Source organism: Atractosteus spatula, chromosome 12 (assembly GCF_055471065.1).
Source record: "Atractosteus spatula isolate fAtrSpa1 chromosome 12, fAtrSpa1.hap1, whole genome shotgun sequence".
In the NCBI taxonomy this organism is placed as follows: Eukaryota; Metazoa; Chordata; class Actinopteri; order Semionotiformes; family Lepisosteidae; genus Atractosteus; species Atractosteus spatula.
Genome location: NC_142717.1, coordinates 28,410,256 through 28,438,065, shown reverse-complemented (window position 1 = coordinate 28,438,065; position 27,810 = coordinate 28,410,256). Strand labels below are relative to the sequence as shown.

The 27,810-nt window shown below is 38.7% G+C and overlaps 1 protein-coding gene across 1 annotated transcript in view; it reads right to left on the bottom strand.

Annotated features, from left to right (window-relative positions):
* The window catches only part of znf236 (zinc finger protein 236), a 94,836-nt gene that overhangs the window by 42,919 nt on the left and 24,107 nt on the right, over positions 1-27,810 (bottom strand). Inside the window, exons 9-15 of the mRNA XM_088929112.1 lie at positions 21,050-21,266; positions 19,196-19,468; positions 13,035-13,238; positions 10,941-11,079; positions 9,389-9,649; positions 7,356-7,606; positions 3,143-3,244 (exon numbers count right to left, since the gene is read on the bottom strand). Of these exons, the coding sequence (XP_088785238.1) occupies positions 3,143-3,244; positions 7,356-7,606; positions 9,389-9,649; positions 10,941-11,079; positions 13,035-13,238; positions 19,196-19,468; positions 21,050-21,266 (1,447 nt within the window). The remainder of the gene's footprint in view (positions 1-3,142; positions 3,245-7,355; positions 7,607-9,388; positions 9,650-10,940; positions 11,080-13,034; positions 13,239-19,195; positions 19,469-21,049; positions 21,267-27,810) is intronic.

Sequence of the window (27,810 nt, the reverse complement as noted above, 5' to 3'; positions counted from 1 at the left end):
TTTAATTTTCATAGTTACTTATAACCTCCATTCCCAAAGTGCTTGTATCTCTGGGATTCTACTATACTTATCATAGACGTTTTTGAGACCGGGCAATTAGTAAATATGTTTTAAAAAAGATATTTAAAAATACAATGAGAAGCATCTTGCATTGTATGACACCTGCAACACCTGCTGCATGTTACAGATCTTGTTGATGGCTGATGGATATAAATCAATTCACCTGATGGTGCAAAGCCTTATCAGTGTCTTGTCTACTCTGACAAGGCCTCCAGCTCTGTCTGCGAAGGTGCAGTTGCAAATCATTTTATTTTCCACCTTTGTATTTTTAACACATCAGACCTTTTTTATACAATGCAGTACAAAAATGTTATTAAACATAAGAATAATCTAAACTGCTATTAGATACTGGAACAACCTCCTTTGTTATTAAATAAGGGAAAATTCTCCATTGTTATCCAGTACTAGAACAATGTCATTTGTTTGTTAAATACTACAATAAGCTTTTTAATTTAATACTATTAATCACTCCCATCAGCAATGCGAAGTGCACTCCCAAAATGGCTTCTTTTGCAAGCTAGCACCACAGATCGGAGATACAAAATCTGTATTTCAAACCTCATATAAATATTGATTATTTAAAACCCAGGCTCCAAAGGTGACCTAGCACACATAATCTCAGAATCTGAAGCCAATAAACTTTAGTTTCGTGTTATTTTTTTATGGGGGGGATGAGCGCATCTTGAATTGAATCTGTATTTCAAACCTCATATAAATATTGATCATTCAAAACCCAGGCTCCAAAGGTGACCTAGCACACATAATCTCAGAATCTGAAGCTAATAAACTTTAGTTTCGTGTTATTTTTTTATGGGGGGATGAGCGCTAAACATTTTGATGTAAAAAAAGAGTAAAACTTTTTTTTGACTCCTTTTTGCACTGGAAAATTCTAGATGTTTAACGTTTTCACGAGGTGTACAAACATATACTGTAGCAGGAACAATTCAGGTTGGTCTTTTTTCAATGTGGAAAAGAAGAGAAATTTCCTTTTTTTGCATTTAGAAGCTGCTTCCTTACGATAACACATATCATAGACTAAGACACCCCCTGGAAAAATCAATAAAGGAAATCAGAAGACAAATCCAGGCATTGATTAATATTGCTTACTCATCTCTAAAGATATTCAGTAGGTACACAGCATTAATCTTTCTGATTTACCACAGCTCTCACACAGAGCCTGGCCTGGTTTTGATTCTGATGTATGATTCCTGATAAACATTAGCCTCCCTACAGCAAACACAAAAAATGACAGAAAGTCAAATAATCCTATAACTCATTTTAACAGATGAATCCACATTTGAACGTGGATTTTGATTTATTTCCCCTTGTTTGTGGTGTTTGAGAAGAAAGAAGGGTGAGACAGTCAAACCAGACCTTCTTCACTGTGAAGAACCCATGAAAAAGGTTTAAAAACTGTGGACATCAATCATCTCTTATTGGTGGATCTCCTGCTTCTTTGAGAGAAATAAACTACATTGCACTATTGTTAAGTGTTACAAAGTCCTTTTAGAATGTTTTCCTCTGAAGAGCAAAAAAGAAATTCAGCTAAACTTCTAACATTCAATTAAAGGAAACACTCCATTAATGAGGATAATTACCATTTGAATATGCTGATATACAATACAGTGACTTTATCCTATGGGTACAATGCAAACATGTCATACAGAAGGATTTTAGGAGACTAGGATATTCCACATAAATATTAATTATCATGATGTGTGAGCACTGAGCCTGCAACTGATTATAAGAACCAGCAAGAATGTAATTAAATTAGCAATTGAATAAAATATTAATAGGATGCCTGCCTTGTGCATTCTATCTAGCTTTTCTTTAAAGCAATTCATTGCATCTAAGTGGGAAAGTGGACCTGCATTCAAAACGTTCTGCACATCTGAACCAAAGTACATAAAGGGACATTGTATCACAGAAAACAAGGATGCTAGTTAGCAGTCAGACGCTAGCAGGAGGTGGGGTTATTACAATTTTTGCGGCAGTGCAGAAAAAAAGCCATTGCAAATAAAAAAAATAAGGCTGGTATAAATTGTGTGAGTTAAGAAGAAACAGGCAGTCTTGATTTCTGTTTGTGCTTAACCATGACAAATACTCCAACTACATGACCTCTGGAGTTCCAAACAGAAGCGATAAAGGATTCTTTTTTTTTTAAATAGCAATTAATCTCCTGAAAAAACATTTACACAACCACACACCAGCAATAGACACCAATTAAAAAGTAGAAAAATGGAAGTGAGGCTCAGGGTCTGAGGGGCTGGTTTCATACAGTATATGTGTTTCTGTCTGGGTCCTAGCCTACCCACAACTCCCCACACCCTCACACCCACACCCTGACAACTGAGAGGTATTGTCTTGTCTTCATTAGTAAAAGACAAATGGCTGGCAGACACTGATAAACAATGCTCTGTGAACATTTGAAAAGCATTCTGCTGCGTGCATTTTCTTTTTTTGTCTGCCAAAGTATTCCAATAAAAGTGTTTCAAAAAGGAATTACCTGGGCTTTGTGTACGTTTCTGTGCACTTGACATCAATGTAACTCCAGAATAAATGAGGTAAGGACAAATTTTAGCTGATATATTCATATTCTCATTCACAGAAATGTCCAGGAGAGTGAAAAGTTGAAATCTGGGGAGGCACCCATGGCCAGAATCACTGACAAATTTGAATATGGTGCCTTGCAGATTTTGCTGACATGTAACTTCATACACTTTTAAAAGTATTCCGTTTGATTTATAAAAAAAATTCATTTTAAAAATGTGCTATATGTCATATATAAATTAATTAATTGGGATAGAAAAAAAGTAATTTGCTATATAATTTACTAATCTTACTGAAAACAGTTGTAAGAGAGGTTGTAAGGAGCCATAACAAACATGTCAAGATGTGTGACAGTACAAATTTGCCAAGATATAAAATCTTAAGATTCAATAAAGACATCCTTGAGGACTGACTTCCAAAAGCTGGTCATATGTGGTTGGACTATATCTAGGAGAAGAAATATACACACAAATGAAAATTTAAGCAAAGCCAAGTATAGTAGCTGTGCTACGCAACTGAACATGATTGTTACCTTGGGTTAGTGCCTGTTGGTCAAAGGCTTGCTGGGTTATGGCCTGCGGTTCAAACTGGCTGATATTCTGAGGTAGAGCATGCTGGGTTGTCACAAAGGTATCTACTCAGTGGACGACAGAAAAAAATGTTAACAATGTCCTATACAGAGCCACAAACACACCAATCGCTTAGTAAAAAAACAGACATTGATTCTATTTTTATTTTAAGTACCACTATAATGACTGGAAAAAACATTTACATTTGGACAAAAACATTCAAATTTATTAATCAGCTACACCTTTATGCCCCTCCTAGCTGTCCTAGAATTTTCCCAACTAATTATACAGTATATTGCAGTACTGCAATATTTGTTCTCTGTTCATCAGCTATGGAGTTATTAAAGGAAAAATAACTGTTTCTTAGTTGTCAGAGGGCCCAAAGAAACAAACAGAGATTGTAATGTCATCCATCATAGTAAAACACTGTACATTACATTGTACTGACATTTCAATGTGCCATGTGATGTCACACCCATCACAATACCTTGCTATATGCATTAAGGAAAGATATTGCTACTCCACCTGGGTTATCAAATGATATTGTTTCCAAATGCTTTCTGCCTATTTACTGCTCTCTAATGTAGTGTCTTCAAAAGAACTGTTACTGTCATTGTTCAATACAGCAAAGAGATACACACCAGAGCATATGTTAGCATAAAATAAAGTTTACAGTTTAACCTCATACTGAGGAATTGCAATATTTAATAATCACCCACTGCTTGAAGCATATTCTGACCTAATAACAATACCTAATCACAGCTTATGGATTTTCTGAGCCCCTACAGTACATCAAACTGGGCTTTTGGGTCAGACACACTTGCTTTGCTTGAATTAAAAAAAACAATATTGCATTAAACAGGATGCAAATTAGTTTTTTGCCCTGGCAGCACTTTAAAAAGATGAATGATGTAGATTATTTACTTGAAACAGTTTGGAATTTTTTGCCATCGTTTTTTGGTAATTAATGACTAACATGTTTTGACAGAAAAGTAAGTTTCAGCAGCCTCCTTAAGCATTACAAACAACCCACAGCAAGGCGGGTTCTATGTTAGAAATCTCTACCCATTCTCTCTAAAGGCTTTGGTCATCTGTTCCAGGAAATATGCTGCTACACAGCTCTGTTTTAGGAAGAACAACAGGTAGATTACACAATATTAGTAAATGAGAGAGAATATTTAAATGTACATCTGATATTATAGTTTATATGAAGAGTACATCTGATATACTGTACATCTAAATGCTTCACTTCTGCTTTTGCAAGAAGAATCAACATGAAATCTTTATTGTGTAGGTGATTTTCAAGTGAGTGTAAACCCCCAGAGCATTGTTTAATTTTCCTTTTCTGCCTCTTTGTTTTATTAGAAGGACGATTATCACTCAAGAGACCTTTAGATGAATAATCAATTTTCAACCAAACACCATGACCTTTAATTAGCAGAGAGAGAGACAGATCCTGTAGCAGGAAAAGCTTTCTCTGCATGAAACACTGAAACTCACTATTAATATCAGCATATTCCTTGACCATTTTTAGTATCAGGTAAAACAAAGCAGAAACCAACCTACAGGTATATGCAATTAACAACCTGCAAGTGAACTGTCTGAATCTACACTTCTGCACAAAAATATGATATCTTGCCAAGAGAGGTTTGTAATGTTACATCCACTTGTCCCGTCCCAGTCATAACAAGCTAGAGAAGAGACTACTGTCTTTTCCTGCACATTAATAAGCAATCACCTGCAGAAGGTATTTTGTAAACAAATTATATAAGCAATAGAACTTAATGTTTTCCCCTTTAGAAAATGCCACCTTAGCAATATTCTGCCTGGAAAATCTATCCATGAAATTTAGGCCAGATTCTCTTTATTATACCACATCTTGAGGCAAACAATTAACCAGCAAACCATAGTATTAAATTCGGGGCTGCATGGAGGTCTCCCCATTTAAGCTTTTTTGATACTTCAGCTGTAGGGAATTCAAACTGCTCAGCTCAAATATTCGTAACACAGCCAAGCAAAGAAATGTTTAACAAAAACCTGACCTCTCTTTTACAGAACATCCAGTAAGTCCTGAAGATGCTGACTGGTGAGATTCAAATCTTTCTGCACATACAGATACAGCATTGATTCCCAACCCTGATCCTGAAGGATGGTTAGCTAAAATAAACTAAGACCCCAAGGTTTGAAACCGTTCCCATTACCAGACCCAGTATGGCTTGAAATGCTGTATCATAGGTCACATGAGATACAGCATTTCAAGCCATAGACAGACCTCCAGCTGATTAAGACATCATTCAGGTTTATAAGAACTTGAATGTGGATATTAATTACTGTCATTTAGCCAATTTGTGTTCTTTTCACAAATTCTCTCAATCAGGTGTGGAATGTAAGTAATTAGACCCCTTCAGAGCACAGAGTGTCCTTTTCCGGTGCGAGCATTTGAGACAGAACCATTCCTAACCATATCTCGGTGTCATTAATTGTACCTATTGACAGAGAGAAATAAAGAAATCTTTTTATAAGCAGGTTGAGGAGTCAACGAAAGAAGCTCAGTTCGTGGAATTTCTCCTCAATAGCACACCTGTGAGTTTTTTAAACCAAAAACAAGCCGAAAAAGTCTAATGAAGAAAGAAGCTTAATGAAAGGGATCAATAAGCTTCTATGATTAATAGCTCAGCTGGAACCAAAATCAGGAGACACAGAGATCCTCCAGCTTCAGGATTGGGAACTACTGCTAAATCCCAGTTAAAAACAACCCAAATAACAGTGGCACTCTCTCAGGTTTTGAATTCTGTGCATTTTATAGATTAAATAAGCTCAGAAATAGAGAGAGGCTCTCTACAGATAAAAACTTCCTATGTTGCTGCAAAAATACTACGTGGCTGCAGACGCATCATCTGGTGGAAACTGGGTCACAGAAAACTAATTAAAAGTACTGTGAGTGCCGGGTTCTTAATTACAATAAGGTCCAGGCTTGCTTCTAGCAATATAATTATATAATCATATGGACCATTATGTCATCATTCTTGCCCAGAATTATCCTTTGTGCTATTTATCTAACAACAGGCCCTCAGAACCATATAATAACTGTAATAAAACTCACAAGTTTACAAACTGTTCTGCTGCAGGTTGAAATTCTTTCCACTTTATGTCTACCCTAATTAAATTCAGTTTAAACAAAAGAAACAGTCCATCACTCCTTTTCATAAATAATTAAAACTCAGAAAATTCACTAGATTTACATTTGCACAATATTTTTTTCAAATGAGCAGCAAATTTCACCTCTGAGGATTTCCAAAAATGCTGTTTTTCTATTTATATTAGCAGATGAACACTAGAACATCAAAGAACATTTGTGCCAACATGTACAAGATATTTTATGTATCCGAATATCTTTATAGCACTCTCTTACTACTCCTTCCTTGTCTCCCTCTACAGTTAAAAGCCTGTTCAAGCCTGAATGTATGAACTGGAATATAAGAGAGCAGACATGTCTGGGAGCTTCTTAGGAGCTGTAGTGTTATTTTAATGCTCAAGGTAAAGCTTTGAAATCATTTAGTACAGATCTTTTCAACACTGATCTTGCAGTTCCAGTATGTCCGCAGGTTTTCCAGATCTCTTTAAAGCAGCAGCTGAACATTCAGAAGCTGTTAACTTGGTCAAATCAATCCAGTAACTAGCTGATTAAGCTTGCTGAGCTTGGAACTGCAGTGAAATCCCCAAGACACATCGGCTCTCTAGGGCAAATACTGGACTCCCCTGGTTTAGTGGGTATGGGTTTAAGGACCTTTTGCAAAAATTAAATTATAACTCTAAAAACAACACTGCTTAGCATTTACTGTTTTTGTTTGCTCACTGCAAGTAACAATTCTTACTTGCCATTGCAAGTGCTGTCATTATCTTGAGAGTCTTGCATTATGCACAGTCAAAATACTCATAATACTTCATAAAAAACACTAATGTATTAGCTTTGTTAGTGCCCAATTTCTGGATGGAAAAAACTCTACAGCATTCCACACACACGTTAAGCTACCCAGCCAATGGTAAGATGCATTATACTGTATAACAACGTAGTATGATCTAATATTTTTGTTTTTGTGGCCATGTCCTACTGATCAAATGAACTTTTATCTTAAGGAGTCGGAAAGATACAGAAATACTCCTTCAGGTGTCTACCTTCATCCTGCACCAGCGGTTGGTCGCTCAGCTGCTGCTCCAGGCCAGTCTGCTGGGGGCCAGCTACTTGGGGCTGGCTGAGCCCCAGCATGTTCTCCTGCTCGGAGCCCACAGCGGCGGGCTGCTGCAGCTCGTCCCCCTCGATCTCCACCTGAATCTCCGCGCTGACGGCCGGCGGGGCCATGGGGTCATCCAGAGAGGGTGGCGGTGGTGGCTGCTGTGGCTGCTGGAGCTGCTGAGCCAACTCGTACCTTAGGGCAGAGACCACAGTACATGGCCAGTCAAACACCACGGAAACAGCCCACCACCAGTTTCTCAATCCCTTGGCACAGAGGTGTCCGCTCCTGTTCCACTTTCTAGGTCTTTTTTAAAGCACCAGGACCTGAACGGCCAATAACGATGTGTAAATTCCATCCATCCATTTCTAACTACCTCATTCAAGTAAATGTTACAGAGGAGCTGGAGCCTATCCCACCAAGCAATGGTCACGAGACGGGATACGCCCTGAATGTTTAAACCCAATTAAACTGATAATGAGCTGTTTTAAGTCATTAAGAGCTGAGCTAGAATTTAAGTCTAGAGATAGTGTTGCTTTAATAGTGTCATAGTCATAGTGTCATTTTATTTTGAGTGAGATACAAAAATTTTACTCTGTGTGCTTAATGGCCAACAGTCTCTTCTAGTAGACTAGATAATGAAAGCCACCTGTAATGCTAGCCAGCAGAAGATAGCAATTGTTAAAATGGTTAATAGAGAGATATTTAAAAAAAACCTTAAAAGGCAGGGTAATGACACTACAATCTCAAGCCAAGGTTATTGGTCCAGTTCCTGGAAAGACTGTCTCTCCTGCTTGTTGTTTCAGCTCTTGGATCCAGCCAACAAACACTTTAGCTTAAGGAACTGTGTGCTTAACAAGGTTACTTTAGTTGTTTTCATGTGAAGAACAAAAAACAAATTCCAGTGTCAGTGAATTAGCTGAGATCGCATTTTTAATGAAACCTGGAAACTCAAGGTCTAAAAACACTTGGTGTAAAGGAAGCTTCCAAAATAAACTGTATATGTTTTTACTAAAAAGGTTTTAAATCAGATCAGGCTACAGGTAGTCCTGCCTTTAGGCATTTTGGGACATGGCCAACAGTTCTGAAAAGCACTTGATTTGAAGAACATAATGCATTTTCTTTATCCTCCCTGTGCTGGGGCAAGGTTTGCAGGTGATTAACAACTGGGGTTTTTATTAATTAATTAGGAAGGTATTAAAGGTGGTTCCAATATCGAAAAAAAGAAGACAGTGATAGTGTAAAAAAAAGGTGAAACAATTGAAGAAAAATGTTTAAAGTTCTTCTTCAGCTATTATGATAGCTTCTTCAGCTATCATAATCTATTAGATAAGTGGAGTAAGAGATGGACTTTAGACATCACTTTTACAGTCTATTCACATAAATATTCAAAATGCTTTTCTAGTGAAATTAACAACTAATTGACATTATAAAGACATAGTAATGTTCTAGAGCATGCAATTCAATACCATCTCAAGAGAAATGAGCACACTGTCACTAATAAAATGTACAGGAAAACTACTAATAATGTATTTTATGCTACCATAACCACATTGTGACAGTCACCCAAACTCACTCAGTAACACTTTAATCCTTCCACCCATTTTCTAACTGTTTCTTCCAATTCAGGTTTGCGGAGAAGCTATCCCGGCATGCAATGGGCACAAGGCAGGGTACACCCTGGATGAGATGCCAGTCCACAGCAGGGCAGACACATACAGGTAAGCACAACAGAGTCAATTTTCCCTGAAGACAATTGACCTACCAGTATGTTTTTGGACCCCAGGTCTGGCATTGAACCCAGGGCCCCAGCTCTGCGAGGCGGCAATGCTAACAACTACTTCACCTTGCCGCTCACAACACTTTAAATTAAATGCAAAATATAAAGAAACCCAGAACCATCAATGATCTTATATTTCACATGCCATTACAGGAACCAAACCAAGACTGCCTAGCAGAGGTGTTGGGAGTACCAACCTATGAGTTTTCATATGCTTCCTGCAGTTTGGAGAGGACTTGAATGTCTTCTGGCAGTAAGGGCACATGTAGGGTCGGAGGTCACTGTGGGTCGTCATGTGGCGCCTCAGGCTGCCACTGGTGGTGAAGGTGCTGTCACAGATCAAGCACTTGTAGGCCTTCAGTCCGGAATGTGTGCGGATGTGGGCCTTGAGAACACCAGAGGAGGCAAACCCTTTACTGCACTGCAGGCACTTGTACGGCCGTTCTCCTGTGTGCGATCTGGAACGAAACCAGAAGAAACCAAAAAAAAAGGTTTGCTGCTGGCCCTCTGTGCCACTTTAAAGATTGTAGTCTTCCCATCAGGCACCAAGACATGTTTCTTTTCACTATTGTTAACAGTTAATAACAGTGCCTTTGAGCAATGAATCAAACGTCTACCTTTTCTTTTTGAGTTTTTTTATTGTAGCATTCATTCCCCCAAGCTGTGAAATGAGAAAGCCTTCTGTAGAAGGTCTGGTATTTTTTTTTACTCTTGTTGTACTGTTATGAAACAGAAAGAAGGAAGACGGTGCTTCATGTATCTGTAAGTGTTTGTGTCCCTGTCCTTTAGATGTACTTGTGACAACAGTTTCTTAGAAAAGGGATTATTTAGGATTGGAGAGACACACCACAGTATTCTTAAAGACTAAAATGTAATCTTTCACACATCTAGATTTGACCTTTAAGAAATAGCATGTTTTCCAATTTTGTTTGAAATGGGCATATATCCAGAGATGGGAAAGCTTAGGGTGGATGAGCATCAGGCACACATGCTGGAAGTACTTATAAGCAATCAATTACTAAAAATAGCTTCTCAGATTTATCTGTGTATCACAGCCTGAGATTCCCGACACCACTCACTCCTTTCTGACTGGCTGAGAGTAATGCAACCTGCTGCAAGATCACACTGGTGTGCACAGTAAGAAGGTTCACACAACACAACACTATTGAATTTAATATATCGTTAAAACATGATGCACAGTGTGAACCACTGTTTTAGTTTTTACATATGTAAGTATGTAGCTCAGGTGTTCCCAGTCCTCATCCTTGGGAACCATACACCTACTGGTCTACATTGCAGCAGACTAAACCAATGACCAATTGGTCTGGTTGCAAATTTTATTTTCCTCCTCAAAGGCTGGAGATTTTAAGTTATTTATGAAATGTAATTAAAGGGCAAGCTCCTCTGACTTTCTCTGAAAACAATTAAAGAGTTCAAATTAAACTTATTATTAGGTCTATTAATGAATCGTTTATTTAACTGAGCGCTCAGATGGAACAAAAACCATCAGGTGTGGGGTCCTTTGGACCAGCATTGGGAACACCTGGTGTATGTATCCCTTTGAGCCAAAGAGATTCTCTTTTATAAATAGAAAGAAATAAAATGTGACTGAAGTCCAGTTGACTAAAGGGAATATAACTGTTCTTTGCCTACCAAAGCCTACCTTTGGCTTCATCTCACAAAATAGAGATAGTTAGGGGAGGATTTGGTTGTTTTTTGGACTGTTGTCTCATCACATGGACACCTTACCTGACGTGTTGTTTAAGATGGCTAGATTTCTTGTACGCTTTGCTGCAAAAGTGACACTTATAAGGCCGGTCGCTTTCAATGATGTCTAAATACTGTTGTAATGAGAGGCTGTTGCGAGGGTTCTGGCTCTGTATAAGACCTATGGAGAAACAGAGAGACAGCAACTGAGAGAGCTCTTTCTTCGTCTTTTGAAACTGCAGATCAAAAACAAAAAAATAAAACAAGTGGATTTTTATGTTGTGTGTACACAGATAAAAAAAAAACACTAAAACACCAGCATAAAAGCTCAGTGAAAAGGAAAACAAAGCCCTTAATGAGAACTAGCTCTGACAAGAAGGTGAGCCATGACTCATTGAAGGCACAAATGACTTCACTTCTAAACATCTAACAAAGTGCAGGTCTGGGTGTTTTACTGGTTCCCGGGGATGTTTTGAACTTCAGTGCATTTATTATTGATGCTGGTGTTGCTGAAAAGCATCTTTTTAACATTTCCTCAAGGGTTACAGCTTTTCAGCTTGGGAACGTTTAACCACGGTATGAAATTCACAGTTATCCATCATGTTGCTCTTCTACTTTGTTAATAAAAATGTGATTTGAAACACATCTTTATCAGCTTAAATTTGTCACGCTTATGTAAATGATCAAATCGAAAATAATGAGCTCACTCAAGCAGTGGAAAACACCTGCTACATCTTGATTCTAATAACAGTTTAAAGATATACATTTGCTTCAAAACATAACTTTCTGGGCAACATGGAGCCCTCTGTCTGCTCTCTTGACACACAATCAGCAGTCTGCAGTTTTTGCCAATATTTCTAGCTTGTAAACTTTTCACTCTGGATGTATTTCTTTTTATTGACTCTAACTAATGATCAATATGGACCACAGGGTAGACGCAAGAGTGTGAGGCTAAGGAGGGACTAATATGTTTTGGGGTGGCTGAGATAGAGCAAAGAATTTCTACATCAACATTTTCCACATTCCAAGGGGGAAAAATGTGGTCCCTTTAGGTTCTCCCTATGCAGTTTGACATTCTAGAGCACTGAGGTTCCAGATTCTTGCCCACTGTGTGGATGGTAGTGGGGTCACCCTTGTTCTGTTTCTACAAACCTAGAAAGCGGAGTATTTTTTGCCTGCTTTCCAGAGGCAGATTGAATGCTCTGTTAATTTCCATTTTTTCCTTTTTTCGTGACATTTCATGCCTGTAAATGATAAAATGCACGGCCAGGAATACTTTCAGGAACTTCAGAGTATCCTTGTCCTCTACAGGACCGCTTAAAGCAAGCACATGTCTTCATTTTAATGAAGCCTTGGTATGCCTGTCATATTCATCCTGTAATACCCTCAGGAAGAGCAACAGAACACTGGCTTCAAAAGAAGGCCAACAGCTTTTGAAAATCAAGTGCTGATTTCACCAGGTCCCTGACTTTATGCCCACTGAAAAAGATTTAAAAAAAGGCATACACTGCTATTGTTTTGTGACAGAATGCCAGAGGCTGGGCAGCAATGATCACAATTTTTCTGAAGCGAAGCTCTGTTGAAATTTTTTCTAACGTTTAGGAATTATTGAATGAAATTATACTAATTCTCCCTTTATCAGTTGACAGTGCAGCTAACTCCACAGCTTTATTGCTAGAAAATCGTGACTCATCTATCATCTTAAACCTCCAACCAAATGATCTGACTTGAATGTCTTTGACATTGGTGAATTCCAATTCTATATTTCGCCGTTTGATCTTAGGTACTTAGCAATAGGTTGCACATGGCACTGTGCATGCTCATTATTCACCACCCCAAGTATAAAATCAGCTGGACAAATCAGTGCAGATCCCCCGTCTGAGTTCTTCACAGCTCTCAGTGACCGTTACAGAGACTCTGTAGTCTGACGTTGCTTCTTTATGGTACACTTCATGCGTTTGAACTTTAGTGCCTGAACACATGAAACCCTGCTCATGATTTAAAATACAAACACAGAGAAAGTAGTTTCACTTCATGTAAAATAAGTAATCTATGCTATTGCTGTTGATATATAATATACTGCACACAATGACACACAAGCAGACCCGCAGAAGAACAGTTCGCTCTGCCCCTTACCTAGGTCAGTGATGAGGATGGGCTCCTGAAGAGGAATGTCTGGCAGAGGAAGGCTGTTCTTCACCACCCGGATCTTCTGGGGCTTGCGGGGGTATTTCTGCTTCTTCATCTGCATGCTCTTGAAGTGGGAGGCAATGTGAGTCTTCCTGTGTCCGGATGTACGGAAGATCTTTTCACAGTGGGGACAGGGAAACGGCCGCACACCTTCAAAGAATTCAAAGTGTCAAACAAATGCAAATCAAAATGGAACAAAATGAATGCGTGTTTTCTATCCACTTGGAAATGCAACCTGGACAACAAGGGGACAGCTTTTTTTCCCCCCATCTTTATACAGAGGCACATTAATTCCTATATGGAAAACTATAATTGACACAACAAAAAAGCAAAACAAATAAAATTCCCATGCAAATGTCCAATAGTCACCAATCATCAATCAGCAGTAATTCAGAATTTGTATGGCTTCAGAAAAATGGAATACACAACAACCCACAATCCCAAAATCAATAGTAATCACCAGTAGCATTATAGTGTGAAAATCCCCTTGTTATGTATTCACAAACTAGGGGAAAAAAAAGCAATTAGCAGCTACGTTTGGGATTAACATAGTCAACTCCAAAAACCCTGTGCATTTTAATTAAATGCCTAAAAATACTAAATGTTGTCATATTATTAACTAATTTACTGTGGATATGAGTCATGGAAATACAAGAGAAACTGTTCAGGTTTACAATGTGCCCCTGATACATTTAACATGAATCCATTAAGATGTATGTTTCTTTAACATGGATGCTGCTGAAACGTTTATGCTGGTCTTAGTACCCCGGCTTTGTATAATGTGTCAATTGCACTCACTTCACATGTTAGTGATAAAATACCTCTGAGACTCATACAAACAATTCTTGATGAATCAATTAGTGCATAATTCCAGCTTTATCTGGGGAACACTTTCACTCAGTGCCACATTCTATTATACAGGAACCAAAGCACAAAATGACACATAAAGGTAATTTTTCTCCATTGGCAGACGAAGCACTTGGCTTGGATCTTTATACAGGTGATAAATTACCATGCACCGATGATCTGAAGCCTCCAGTCCTGAAACAAGTTTAATGCAATTTCAACATCCAGTCAAGCCGCGTCATCAATCGCAACTCTTAATTTAAAGTTCAAAGGGAAAGAGAGACTGCGGCAGAACCTTGATGAATGGATTGCTCAAAGAGTGCCCACATCTTTTTGTGGCCCTGCAATGCGGGGACTTGTGGTGTTGCATTCCTCGAGCCCAGCCCCCTCCCATCAACTCCCTGCCAAGGGAAAAAGGAGGCTCAGAGCTTCTGATTGCTCGTGTTCTGAAGCATCCAGCTACACTTGAAGGACTTGCCTTCAAGAGAGAGAGGTGAGTGTGAATCCATGTGCCAGGGTCACGACCAGAGAGGTGCAGGGCACAACACCACAAAGACAAGCTGGCAGAATCAGACTGGTGTCCATTGTATCAAAGGGGCATTCATCTTGTCATTCACCATCTCTGGTGGGTTGTCAAGCATTATGGGAGTACACAATAGCTCAAAACAAAAAAAAGTAGACCTGCTTCCTTTCACATTAATAAAAGTTTAGCTAGTCAAGTCACTTAAGTGAGAAAAGCGCAGATGGAAAAGCACACATTTTACAAAGCAGGCAGACAGCTGAGGTATCATGGAGTAGATTTCTGATGAAGTATATTTCTGCTGATATAGAGCCAAACAATAAATCAACTGTGTTATCTACTTCACCTCATGAAGACAGACCAAAAAAGAAACTGATAAACTTTCAATTCAATCATGAATGAAATGAAACAAATACGTTGTTGGCTTTATCACAAGATTTGTGGCAAACTCCCAAGGATAAAGGAAGCAGTTACCCAGGGGGTCAGATAATGTACCTGTTAAACTCAGTCCTGTTTTTCTGGTTTTGTACTGTTTGCAGATTATTATTTACTCCAATGTACACATCAGCACTATATGCAGCTCAGCACTTTACCCCCCAAAAATGTCTACAAATAGGAAATTGTAGCTGACAGAGGGACAATCAAGTCTGGACTTTTGATCTTTGCAAGATTGAAGATAAAAATTGAAAGAATTCATTTATTGTTTTTTTTTCCATTTTTCAACAGAACCACTTTTTTACTGTTGTTTTCTTACACTGTGTTAATACTTTTGGAAGTAAAAAGAACAAGTATAAATATATAAACACCAAGCCATCTCCCACAAACACCCATCCATTTTTCAATTGCTTTATCCAATACAGGTTTGTGGGGGAGCTAGAGTCTATCCTGGCAAGCAACAGGCACAAGGCAGGATACACCAGTTCATCACAGGGCACACACATGCAACAGACATGCACACACTCACAGGAGGGCCAATTTTCCCAGAAGTCAATTAACCTATCAGTATGTCTTTGGACTGTAGGAGGCAACCAGAGGACCTGGATGAAAGCCACATAACCCCAGGGAGAACTTACTAACTCCACACAGACAGTACCCCAGAACTGAAATCAGGGCCCCAGTGCTGTAAGGCAGCAATGCTGACCACTGCACCACAAAGCCATTCCAACCCACCCCAAACAAGTAAAAAAAAATATCATTTGTATCTTTATTTTGAACAGCATGTCATGGAAAGCAGTTATTAAACATGAACATCCTATTCTGCGGTCTAATAAAAAAAACAGGCTCGACAATCACCAAAGCAATCACTGGAAACTACTGGAAGCACCTTTTTAACTAAGGAGCTAATTTGATTGGTAAAAAAGTACTAATTACACTGATGTCAAAAGAGTGATTGCACTGTCAGATACTTGCATGACTCAGATGAACAAACGGCAACATGCATAATGGCAACAATTCAAAAACAAAGAAAAAAAATATAAGTTTTAAAAAAGGTTTTCTGTATTCCTGTGCTGTTTCTGAGTTGGAAAGTAACAATTTCTAAAGTGTAATTATGAATCACCAAAATTAAGCTAGAAGATGATTCCTTAGTTGAGTACTGTAAACTCCTTGCATTAAAGATGATTAAGTTTTACATTTGCATTATCCTTCATACAGATGTCTTAATCCTTTCCAAAATGTGGATGGAAATTACACACTTCTTTAAAACCCTGAAAGGAAAATTATGTTCTGTGAACACTGATATATCAAAAGCTTAACATTTTCAATCTCTTCTCTACAGCAATGTTTAGGTGATTATGCAAATAATTTGAGTTTTTTTTAATTACTGGTATTTGCAGAATATCATGAGTGCCGAAATTAGCTATGTGTAGGTAACTTAGAATCTAAAAATGATAGCTAAGTCAAATTGTCAAATTTCTTAACCTGAAATTGTGAAATGTTTCAAATGCCCATTTCAATGTCGTATAATTTCGTTTAATTTTAGAATTTAGGAAAGGGTCATGAAACAATAAACAACACCAAATAATGTAAAAAATCCATAAGAGTTTATACATATTAACAGCTGTTTAAAAAATAAAAATATTCCATTAATCTGATTTTGCATGTAGATACAAAATTTAAAAATATACCTTTATCCATGCATGGGTACTTATACAGTATGTTCATATAGAAATGAAATGCCCTTACATAAAACTATATACAGTAAGCACGCCAATATGAGAGACATAGCATAGAAACCATAAAAATTACTCTAATCTCAAGAGAGAAAAAAAATAAAACCGAATAACTGCATCTTCTGTCAGGTTCCATTTTCTTTTCTGGCACTGGTACATGTTGCTTTCTGATAAGTTAATTCTTAGTATTTGGTATATTTAGAAATAATATCTAAATATCTGACACAGTTTAGGTGATAACTGTAGTAATAATCTCTTTCTGAATCTTGTCTTCTCTGTTTTTTTAGCAGCAGTTAGGTTTTAGGCTTCCACAGGAGCCATCTGTTCAATCTGGGTTTCCCAATAATGGCTCCAGGGAACCTCCACACCTGCTTAGCCTTATTTCCAGCCCAGCTCTTTACTTAACTGAAGTAGCTAAACTAAACTAAGATAAGATAAGATCATTTTATTGACCATATACAATTTCTCGCATTAGGAATTATCTTTTCGCATACCCCAGCTTGCTCTCCATGAGACACAGACAGGGAGAGAGCCTGGGGTCAGAGCGCAGAGTCTGCCATTGTACGGCGCCCCTGGAGCAGTTGGTGTTAAGGGCGTTGCTCAGGGGCCCAACGGAGTAGGATTCCTCTGCCGGCCGCAGGATTACAACCGGCAACCTTCCAGCCACAGGCGCAGATCCTTAGCCACAGGGCTGCCGCTCCGCCCCAAAAAACTAACTAAACTAACTTTGTAACCTTCACTGAACTAACTTTGTTTCATTTGAAAGCTGGAAATTTTAAGTTACTTCAAACTCCAACATGTTTTAAGAGCAGAAAATGTTAATTATGGTTTCAATCATGTAACTGAGGCCTCGGCTGGAACAAAAACCAAAAGATGTTTGGGGGTCACCAGGCTCAGGGTTACGAGCCCCTGTGCTAAACTATTTTTTTTCTTTATGAGCCAACGCTTGTGGACAGTGGAGAGCACTATGGTATAAAAGGAAACCATCACAAAGGATATAGAAGATGAAAGGACACTGGTACAATATAGTTCTGGTGAAGCGTTCTGGAGGTGTTGTGGTAAGTGTTGTGGAAACGTGGTAAAGAAAATATTAGTCCTAGAGTCCCAGGGCAAATCAAAAGACATTTACAGAATTTCAAGAGTTTTTCCAGTGAGGCGCATACCTAGAATTTCACACGAGGCAACGCCAAAGGTCTTCTTCAGTGTTTTCAGTTAGGGTTGGTACATTTAATAGCATCAACATGAGGGACAGGTGATACCTGAATCAATTCAATTCAATTTATTTTTATATAGCGCCTTTCACAACAAGGGGCTTCACAATGCGAGTAACCATACGTTTTGTGAATACAGAACAGAAGACCAGAAGACAACGGAGGAGAGGAACCAAAATTCCTTAGTAAGGAATAAATAAAAGTAAGTGCAATAAAAGGCACTACAATCCAAACAATATCCAAGATAAGCAAGAAAATTGATTCTATTTTTGGGATATTTTGGGACCTGTGATGAACAGAACTAGAAAAGAAGGTTATTGGAAGCGATTTGTGGGGGGTAATTTTTCAGAACGATTCTGGTGTTCACCTAGACTGGAGTTCACCCAGCTTGCGAAGGCAGACAGTCAGTGCTGGCACACAATCACCAGGCTCCTGCCAACATCCCATTACTGCCCAACTCTTTGCTAAGTAGCCCCTGAAGTGCATTCCCAGAGGGAAAAACATTTTTCTCATTATTTCTTTACCTCATTTATCACCACCAGCAGTTATTATTAATCATATTTCTCTAGCGACAAAGCAACATTACACAGACTTCAGAGGTGTGTACTGTGGTTGCTCCTTTCTTCACACGACGCCTGCTTCCTGCTCACCAAAACCTGTACTTGCAATTTTCTTTTCTGTCTTCCATCATGGCAATAAATGTAGGAAGGTAGAACTCCAAAAGTGTGTGTCATAATCCTCTCAAAAAGAAAGTTCATATGAAATGGAGCTCAGATTTTCCTTCTTTTTTTACTTTATTGCTTGTGAATAATGCCACTAACGTGACAAAAGGAAGCATGTGATTTTTAGCTTTTTCTGGATTTGAGTTTACCTGAACAAATGTAGCACAGACACACAATTAAAGAAACATTAGACCACAATGCCCCATCTTTTGTGTTGTCATAAAGAGAAGCAGGTAGCAATTTCACATAAGCAACTAGGACGTCCACCTCACCTGAGTACAGAGTATCTTCACGTTATAGCAGAGCAGCTGGACTGAGCCAGTGAGACAAAGGACATTCCTCTCACCTGAGTACAGAGTATCTTCACATTATAGCAGAGCAGCTGGACTGAGCCAGTGAGACAGAGGACATTCCTCTCACCTGAGTACAGAGTATCTTCACGTTATAGCAGAGCAACTGGACTGAGCCAGTGAGACAGAGGACATTCCTCTCACCTGAGTACAGAGTATCTCACGCTATAGCAGAGAAGCTAGACTGAGCCAGTGAGACAGAGGACATTCCTCTCACATGAGTACAGAGTATCTTCACGCTATAGCAGAACAGCCAGGCTGAGCTGATTAAGAAGGGGCTCTCTTACCTGTGTGCAGCCGCAGGTGCACCTTCATGCTGCCGGAGGTAGAGAAGCACTTCATGCAGTACTGGCACTTGAAGGCCTTGATGCCAGTGTGCGTCTTCATGTGCGCCGTGAGCGTGCTCTTCACGGCGAAGGCGCGGAAGCACTGCTTGCACTTGAAGGGCTTCTCGTGCGTGTGAATGCGGATGTGGCGGACCAAGTCGCTGGGCTTCTTGAACTCCTTGGAGCAGTAGGGACAGACATGCCACCGGATACCATTCTCCTCCCGGATGGAACCTACAGCAGTAAAGACATCATTGAGTTCTGCGAGCAGAGAGGCCAAAGAACAAAATTTTTGCTCACATTGTACTGCTAAAGATTACAGTAATTATACAGAAAAAGAGCTGACAAACCAGGGCTACAAAATCCAATAGTGGATGCTTTTATCATGAGGAACTGGATCACTAGGTGCACTATGAGAAAACACTGCTTTAAACACAGGTGAGAAAGGACTACTGTGAAATCCTGCATGAATCAGAACATACTTTAAAACAAAAAACAAAGAAAAATCAAGGTACACATTTAGAATTATTAAATATGTGACATATATATATAATTAAAGTCATTATATATTTCATATTCTTAATGTGGACTAAAACATAGGGACATTAATTAGTATAGCCTCATTGGACATGTTCTATAATAAACTTACGCTTGTAAGTCTGCTTGAATTATTAAATCCCTCCTCAGTTACTCTGACTAATTGCTTAACAATAAGAATTGCTGTTTAAAATTTAATAATAATAATACTTAATGTAATCAGGCAATATGAATATTAATAATAAAAAACAGGTAGTTATGGTTATGAAAAAAAAGCATCTTCAGAAGCACTTAATTGTAAGTAATTAGTAGCATTTATCAAAGTAAGATGCTAGTATACTGTCACTAATTACTTTTATGTAGCTTGCAGGAGGCTTTTTTCTAAACACAACTTTCTCAAAACTGCTAAAAGTTTGTAGAGTCTTATGGATCAAAAGAAACTAACTTTTGCAAATAGGCATAACATTATTTTTACATGAATTCAATAATTATTGTTTACCTTGGGGCAGAAGTTTTGTACGGAATTATAATTCAATTGTTTTGAACACTTCTTCTTAACACCTTTTAATTCTGCAATCTGTGACAAAACCTCCAAACAGAATTTAATTTTAATCACAGTGTTTTTTTTTTTAATACACCTCTCTGTTTACTGAGAAGACAGCACTGCAGGGAAATGTGGATTAATGAAATCCTAGAGGCTACAGATTTTCATTCACTCTGCAGTGAGAGTCAGACACCTCAGTGGACTTATTAATTCTGCCTTGGTCCTCAAAACTGCATTATTAATAAGGCAGTGCGAGAAGCTCTGTTAACAAGAAGGCATTCTTGACAGCACTGATAATAATAAATATATCTGATGAAACCCTGGGGCCCAGTTGATGTACACTTTTCTTCATGGAAAATAAATACAAAATCTTTGGAAAGACAAGTAACTTCAACACCTCTCTTACTTGCAACCACAGGGGCCTACTTTATTTTTCAGTTTATATGCATAGACAGGCATATATATTCTTAATATCATGTCTGTTAGAGTGCTGGTTCTGTATGGCAGAGACCCTTCACATACTGCAAAAGCCCCAAAAGGGAGAGACTTCTTCACTCTGTCTGTCCTGCAGAAACGGGACCTGTTGCCCAAACCGAAGTGTGGTGAGGGTCAGGTGATCCCGCTCGAGGTTGTTCACAGGTGCCTGAAAGGACTAGAAGACAATGTCTTCCCGGAGGAATAAAAAAAAGCAAAGTAGAGATCGTCTATACTGCAATGTTTCACGAACAGCTCACCTGGCATTTGCATGGGTTTTTTGTAAACACTCTTCTTTTCCTTCCGAAAGGCCTTGTCTGGGCTGGGCTCCTTAGTAGGGTCGAGCTGGACAGGTGCAGGGGAGCAGATGGGCTCCTGGGCCTGGCACGGGGCTCCCTGGGTTCTGCTCACCACAGCAGTGCTCTGGGTATGGGTCTGCACTGGTATGGCACTCAGGCCGCTGTTCTCCAAGGCTTGCTGGAACATAGACAGAGCAGCAAAGCTGTGCTCATACCTCACCCCTTTGGAATGGAAAACAAATCTGAAGTCTGCAAACCGTACCCCCTTCAGCTATTCTAAATTGCATCACTGATTTCCGAGCATTTCCCAAAAAATATTTCAGGCAAGACTTTGCCGGAACCAGAATTTCTGTTTTTCCATCCACCCATTTTTTAACTGCCTTATCCAGTTCGGGGTTTGTTTTGTTAATACTGTTTGTTTTTGTACGAGAAAAAAAAGGTCTCACAGACAGTGGTTAATGAAATGGTACCCTACTATTTATTAATGCGTTTACGAAATTTGCAGTTTTGGTATTTAAAAAAAAAAATTCCATCCATTCATTCATTCATTCTCTAACTGCTTCAAATTCAAGGTTGCACGAGAGTTGGAACCTGTCTTGGCAGGCAACCGGTCCAACATGGGATACACCCTGGATAGGATGCCAGTCCATCACAGACAGGCACACATTCACAGCAGGGCAAATTCTCCTAGAAGCCAATTAAACTACCACTATGTCTTTGGAGTGTGGGAGGAAACCACAGCACCTGGAGGAAACCCACGTTTACACAGGAAGTACATACAAACTCCATGCAGACAGCAACTCAGGGTCAGATTTGAACCTAGAGTCCCTGCACTGCAAGGCACTAGTGCAAACCACTGTGCTACTGTGCCACCCAAATTGCTGTTTCTTTCCCACACTGGGAAATACTGGTAATCAAATATTCTTTGATTATAATCAGTTTCACAGAAATCATGGAAAACAATAAAAAAAAGGCATGCAGAGCAACGCAAGAAGAGACATGCTCCCAAACAAATCAAGTACAGCGCTCTCTTTACTCTAACAGCTTCATGTTAGCGTGATCTGCTTCCCTTTTGTAGCACTGCTCTCCCCACAAAAATGGCGGAGCCATGTGCTAACTGTGGGGTTATTCACTATGACAGTACTACAGAGTACAGGTGTAGTTTAAGTACTGTAATGGTTGTGTACAGGTAAGGCTGTGTGTGCCCTGCAGTGAACTGGCATCCCACCCAGAGCATTGGCATCCCATCCATATAAAGCTCTATATGCTCTGGGATGGGCTCTGGGTTGCTGCAGCCCTCACCAGGAATAAGCAGCTTTTGACAGTGGAAAAATGGATAATACTCAAAACCTTTGCAAAGACACCACTTCAGGACCCCAATTCCATGCCAGTAAGCTTGAATGAGTTTTAGGTACAAAGTTTTATACAAAGCAGAACAGCAAGAACCGTATGATGAGATTGAGAGGTCTGAAATATTACATCCACTGGTGTAGATCCACCCCTGCTTACCATTGTCTGCATATAGAGAGGAGATTGTTTAACAGCCTTTAGCACCTTGCCTTCTTTAGAACAAATATTTACATTAAGCCTAAGCAGTTAAGTAGTTTTAGACTTCAGAGGAAAAAGTTCTCCTCTTTATGTGTAATGTTTACTATAACTTTGTTTTCATCTGAAGATTTTTTCTTTAATAAAAAGTAAGCCTTCATTTCCTACAAAAGGCTTCTTTTAGCAGGTGCATCACAAAAATGTAAGAAATTCCAAGAATCTAGTATTAAGCCAGTGTGAGTGTCGAGGATGCTGGTCGTCACAGCTGGGCTCTGCCCGGGGTGTATTCTGGTGTTAGACATGGACCACAGGCCGTGCTTTTAATGAAGTGCAGTCAGTGAGTCTTTGGACCCCGATCTAAACTGGGTGGCTAAACCACACTGCCAGTCATTACTGCTCAGTTTCTCTTCCCAAACCGCAGTTTTATGCTTTTTGCAAGTCCGCTCCACAGTGTCTTCCTTCAGGTGTCAAGGTGTGGAGCGCCACAGCCTGTCTGCTTACACACAGCTTCTCTCTTCTGTCTCTGGTACAATCAAGCAGCCAGGCAGCCTCTCTTTCTCTTTGTGTACCACAGAGACCCCGTTCTCCCCAGTCAAAGACAACAGGACAAATATTATAGGTTCCGCGATAAATTAAAAGTGGTCTGGACTGATGTTAGAAGATTAAATTGAGATTTGCAATTTTAAATTCTATCTGAAAAAAACAAGTACATTACTTATTGTCAAAATAGTTTTGCTTTTCTTTAAGTTAGAGCAACCTGAAATAAAACCAGTGCACTTTTTTCTTGACTGTGCAGTACTGTTTATCATCTTACTGTATTAGCCATGCAAGCCTAAAGACAAGCAATATATCATCTTTTTAAACGATAAAGTTTTGGAATGCTGCATGAATTGTAAATGTGAAGCACAAGAACATAAGATTATTAATAAGAAGAGGCCATTCAGCCCATCCCTTGGTTTCTAGAAACTTTCAGGAACTTAAGATCATATTCTGCTGTTTTCCTTTAGCAACATGACTCGGCCAATCATTCCAGACACTCCGCACTCTTTACATAAAGTGTTTCCTGCTCTCTCTCTCCTAAATTCACTTCCCTGTAACATCAAATGTCACTCTGTGTTCTTGTTTTACTGATGTCCATAAATTAATTCACTGGGCTGACTTTGTGAGAACATTTCAAGTTTAGAACACATGTAACACAGATCTCCTTAACCCATTAAGATTAAGGCTATTCTACTAATTGACGTACAAACAATAACAAATTTACATATGTAATGTCATATGACAGTAAACAATAAGCCATAGAAATGTATACAAAATGCAACAAATGATCCTATTTTCAAAACTATTGGATTATTTTATATCGATGCTTAAAACGTTTACTTATAATTCATTAATAATTCTTTTAATTTACTGCCAAAGGATAGAAATGAATCTTTTTAACTACAGTCCAGATATGTTTGGGCATAAAATAAATAGAAATTCTGAAAAGATTTACTTTTTAAATATACAAAACATGGAGCATGACTGAGGATATTCTGACCCTGTCCTATTAGATCAGCTGACTGAGAATTTCTGTTCTAAATGCAGGAATTAAACAAATGCATATTGATGTGAGAACTGATAAAAAATGAGTGGAATAACCACTAGATGAAGGAACATCTTTTCAATGTGTAGTTTCCCTGTTGGAGTCCTAGGGTGTTATTTTTTATCATTTCTCCTTCTTTGTGAAAGACAATCGATGTATATTTCACCTAAACCACTCTCCATTCCTGCCCAGGATTTCCCAGTATGTTAACAGCTTTAAGGAGAACAGAAAACCAGAATTTGTTTGTGCTTCTTTGCCTTTGTCCTTATGTTATGGGAGGTCCTGGGATATAACTGGCACATGCAGGATTTTCTTTCAGACTTATTTACTTTGAAAATGCCAAAAGCACCATGTACATTCCGCACCCTGTTGACTTTTGAAACATGCCAGCAGTTTACTGAATCTGCAGGCACAGCTTTAATACCAGACAGTCAGGAATTTTACTGATCTGTATTACTTTTCTACACCTCACACTGAAACTGCCACTGCGAAGCAGCAAGATTTCTGGACCACTATCATTTGCTCAAAGTAATTTCTACCTACAGTATGTCTGAAAAGCATCCTTTATCCACAGCATTTCATTTTCATAGCTATTTTATTTTTATTTTGAACTACAGAATCCAGTCTTCTGTCTAGACAACAGCGCATTCCATTATATCTCTTACAAAGATTTTCACGATCTGTAAGTCTGACTTTTGTAACCTTCCATACATACCTGATGGCCAGAGCAGGAAGCCAAAGAGACAAAGTGGTTTTTAAAATGGGCTTTCAAAACAACTCATGATATTCACAAAAGAAAATAACTACGATGAATCAAATAATTAATAGGACAAATCTGGCAAATGACATTCAAAAGACTTAATCTTCTGCAGCAGTCTGAGAATTCTGCCGAAAGGGTCTGAACCCAGATTTGACATTCAGTTTTTTCTTTCTTCTTATACAGAGTTTATTTCAATAACAAAAATGTTCTGCCATGCATGATCAATGACAGATAAAAGATGACTAATGTCAATTTAATGCCTAGGTAGGCCAACAAAGATTATCTGCAGTGTCTCCTGGAAGCCTGGGTCTGAATCCGATTCTTGATATACTGCAGCCCATTATCTCTTGACAGGGGTGTTAGTACCTTCTAACCTGATCTCATCTTATCTAAGAAGAAAGACTGGGCTTGTTCATTAGTGGGACACAAGACCTCAAGGAACACCAAACCGCTCTTCCCTCTAAAGTAGAATATCCAATGACCACGTATGGTAACAAGACACACTGTGCTGAAGGAGGCTAAACCATTGTCCTGTTAACCAGAGGAAGGGTGCCCTGACTGAATTCCACTCTGGATGTTAACAATCAATGGGTGAATCAACTTCAGCTGCTGTGTAGTGAGGCTGTTGGTGCAGAATGGCTGCTATATTTCAGTGGTGGATGAGTATAGGGCCTTTCCCTTCTTATATGTAAATCACTCCGTCTTGAAGACTGGTCCAACCACATCTCATAACCCAAATCTTATTCAAAAGTAGGTGGTGTCAGTTATCAGGACAGAAGGAAAAACGAGGCTGGCATTGGGAGGTTTGAGATTGGTGGACCCGGAGGTGACCCAGGGAATGCAAACAAATGCCCCAGAATGACGACAAGGGACTCTGTTGTAATGGGTGGTGTTATTAAGATGTGATGTAATGGCATTGATCATAAAAAATGAGGTACAAACCCTACTTACCTGACTCAAGTGTAACTAACTAAACTACAGTACATCCCTGGTTCAGTTTGTGTTTTGTCTCTTTCTCCACATTTTGGTGGTATCTGTAACCCAGTTTTGGATCCTTCTGGATAAAAATCATATTTAAAGGAATACATCAAGTACAGTAGTGATATTAAACAGTATTAAACAGTCACACTGCAATGTTTGATAATGCATCTGTGGTATTAAGTACTGCTCAAAACAAGCTGCATAAGGCAACGATACTTAATTAAACAAGTCTGTCACGAAGAAGGTACCTGCAGGCATCACCTCTGACCTTCTGCACCAATTAATCTCTCAGACCAATGAACAGTGGAACAACTACAGAAACGTACAGCAGTGCAGAGAGTGTCATCCGATTTTAGCAAAAGGTATGCAGAGGCATCTGCTTTTTTATAAGAATGGACAAAGTTCGGATTAACCTTCTGGAACATTTCCACATCCCATTTTGGCTTTGTGCATTGTTCATAAGGCTACAGTACATGTGTATAAAAGCATTACCCTGAGATGCACACACATATACAGTAGAATGAAAAGGTAAGTGTAGCAGAAGCATGATGGCCTTTTAAAACAAAGGTATCACGACAAATTTTGTTATGCCTCACCAACTTGGTTTCAAAAGAAATAACAGAGACTTTCACCTAAACAATCTTTGGAACTTGGCATCTCCGACATTATTTTCCACTATTGCCCTTAAATATAGAAATATTATACTGCTATCGCCTTTTTTGACCAAACATCTTCTGAATAGCATGACGTTTCAGTTTCTTGACTATCAAGTCATTTTTTGCATCAAAACACAGTGTGTTTGTATTTTACTTTCAGGTCACATGCCACTCCTCTATTTCTGTGGAAAGTCAACAGCTAAAATGATTTATATTATCTCCAATGAAAAGATAAAAAGGTGTGTTTCATCAGAAAATCTCAAGAAAACAAAGAAGAAAAGAAAGCAGCAAAAGTGGATTGGGAAAGAAAAAGAAAAAATTGATACTGGCTTTCTGTGCTGTTGTTTCTCACCAGGGGCTGTCTTTGACAGTTACATCTTTCACATTAAGCATATACACAATCTTGATTTCTAGCATTTTCCAGGGACTTCATATCTAGTCAGCTAAGCTCCAAGGGACACAGTGAAGCTGGCAAGTTAATCCAGACCCTAAATGGCAACATAAATGCACTGACAGACAGGATTTTCTTGTTATTTTAATGTGTGTGCTGAAGATCTAGTGAGCCTGATAATGTCGTCAAGCTATATCGGAAAGAAATTACCACTGAATAAAGGCAGGAACACACTGTAGACTGTGTCTTAGATTACTTTCTCTGCAGAGATTTTATTTCTCCACTTTAAATGTTATGCAAGACAATATCGAAAATCCATAGTCACCTGCAGTTTATACTCTACTGTGTAAAACTCATCTGTGTTTAAAAAACAACACTTTTCAACATCTTGTACTTACGGAAGATAATCCCTTGCAACAAATGTACATGGTAAGCAAAAAACTTTTAATCTTACACTTCAATGATATTTAGGATTTTATTTAAAAAACTTTTCACTTTCTTGAAAAAAATGCAAAAAACATGTTTCAGACATCATTGTTTCATGCCTGTAAATCCAATCGAATTACAGAAAATGTGATTTCATACATTTTTTTTTAATTCCAGCTCATTTCCCTTTTGTCTGAATAAGCTTCTCAGCTTTTGTGGTTGTAGGCAAAAAAATAAAAAAAGGATAAGTTTATTCATGAGTACATGTGGGAAAAGATTAACAAAAGCCCTGTTTCCAGATCAGAGCTTGATAGATTTGAAATCTTTTCCTAAGGGGCAGTTTCAGAGTATCACTTTTTCCTTGTAATACCCTCAAAA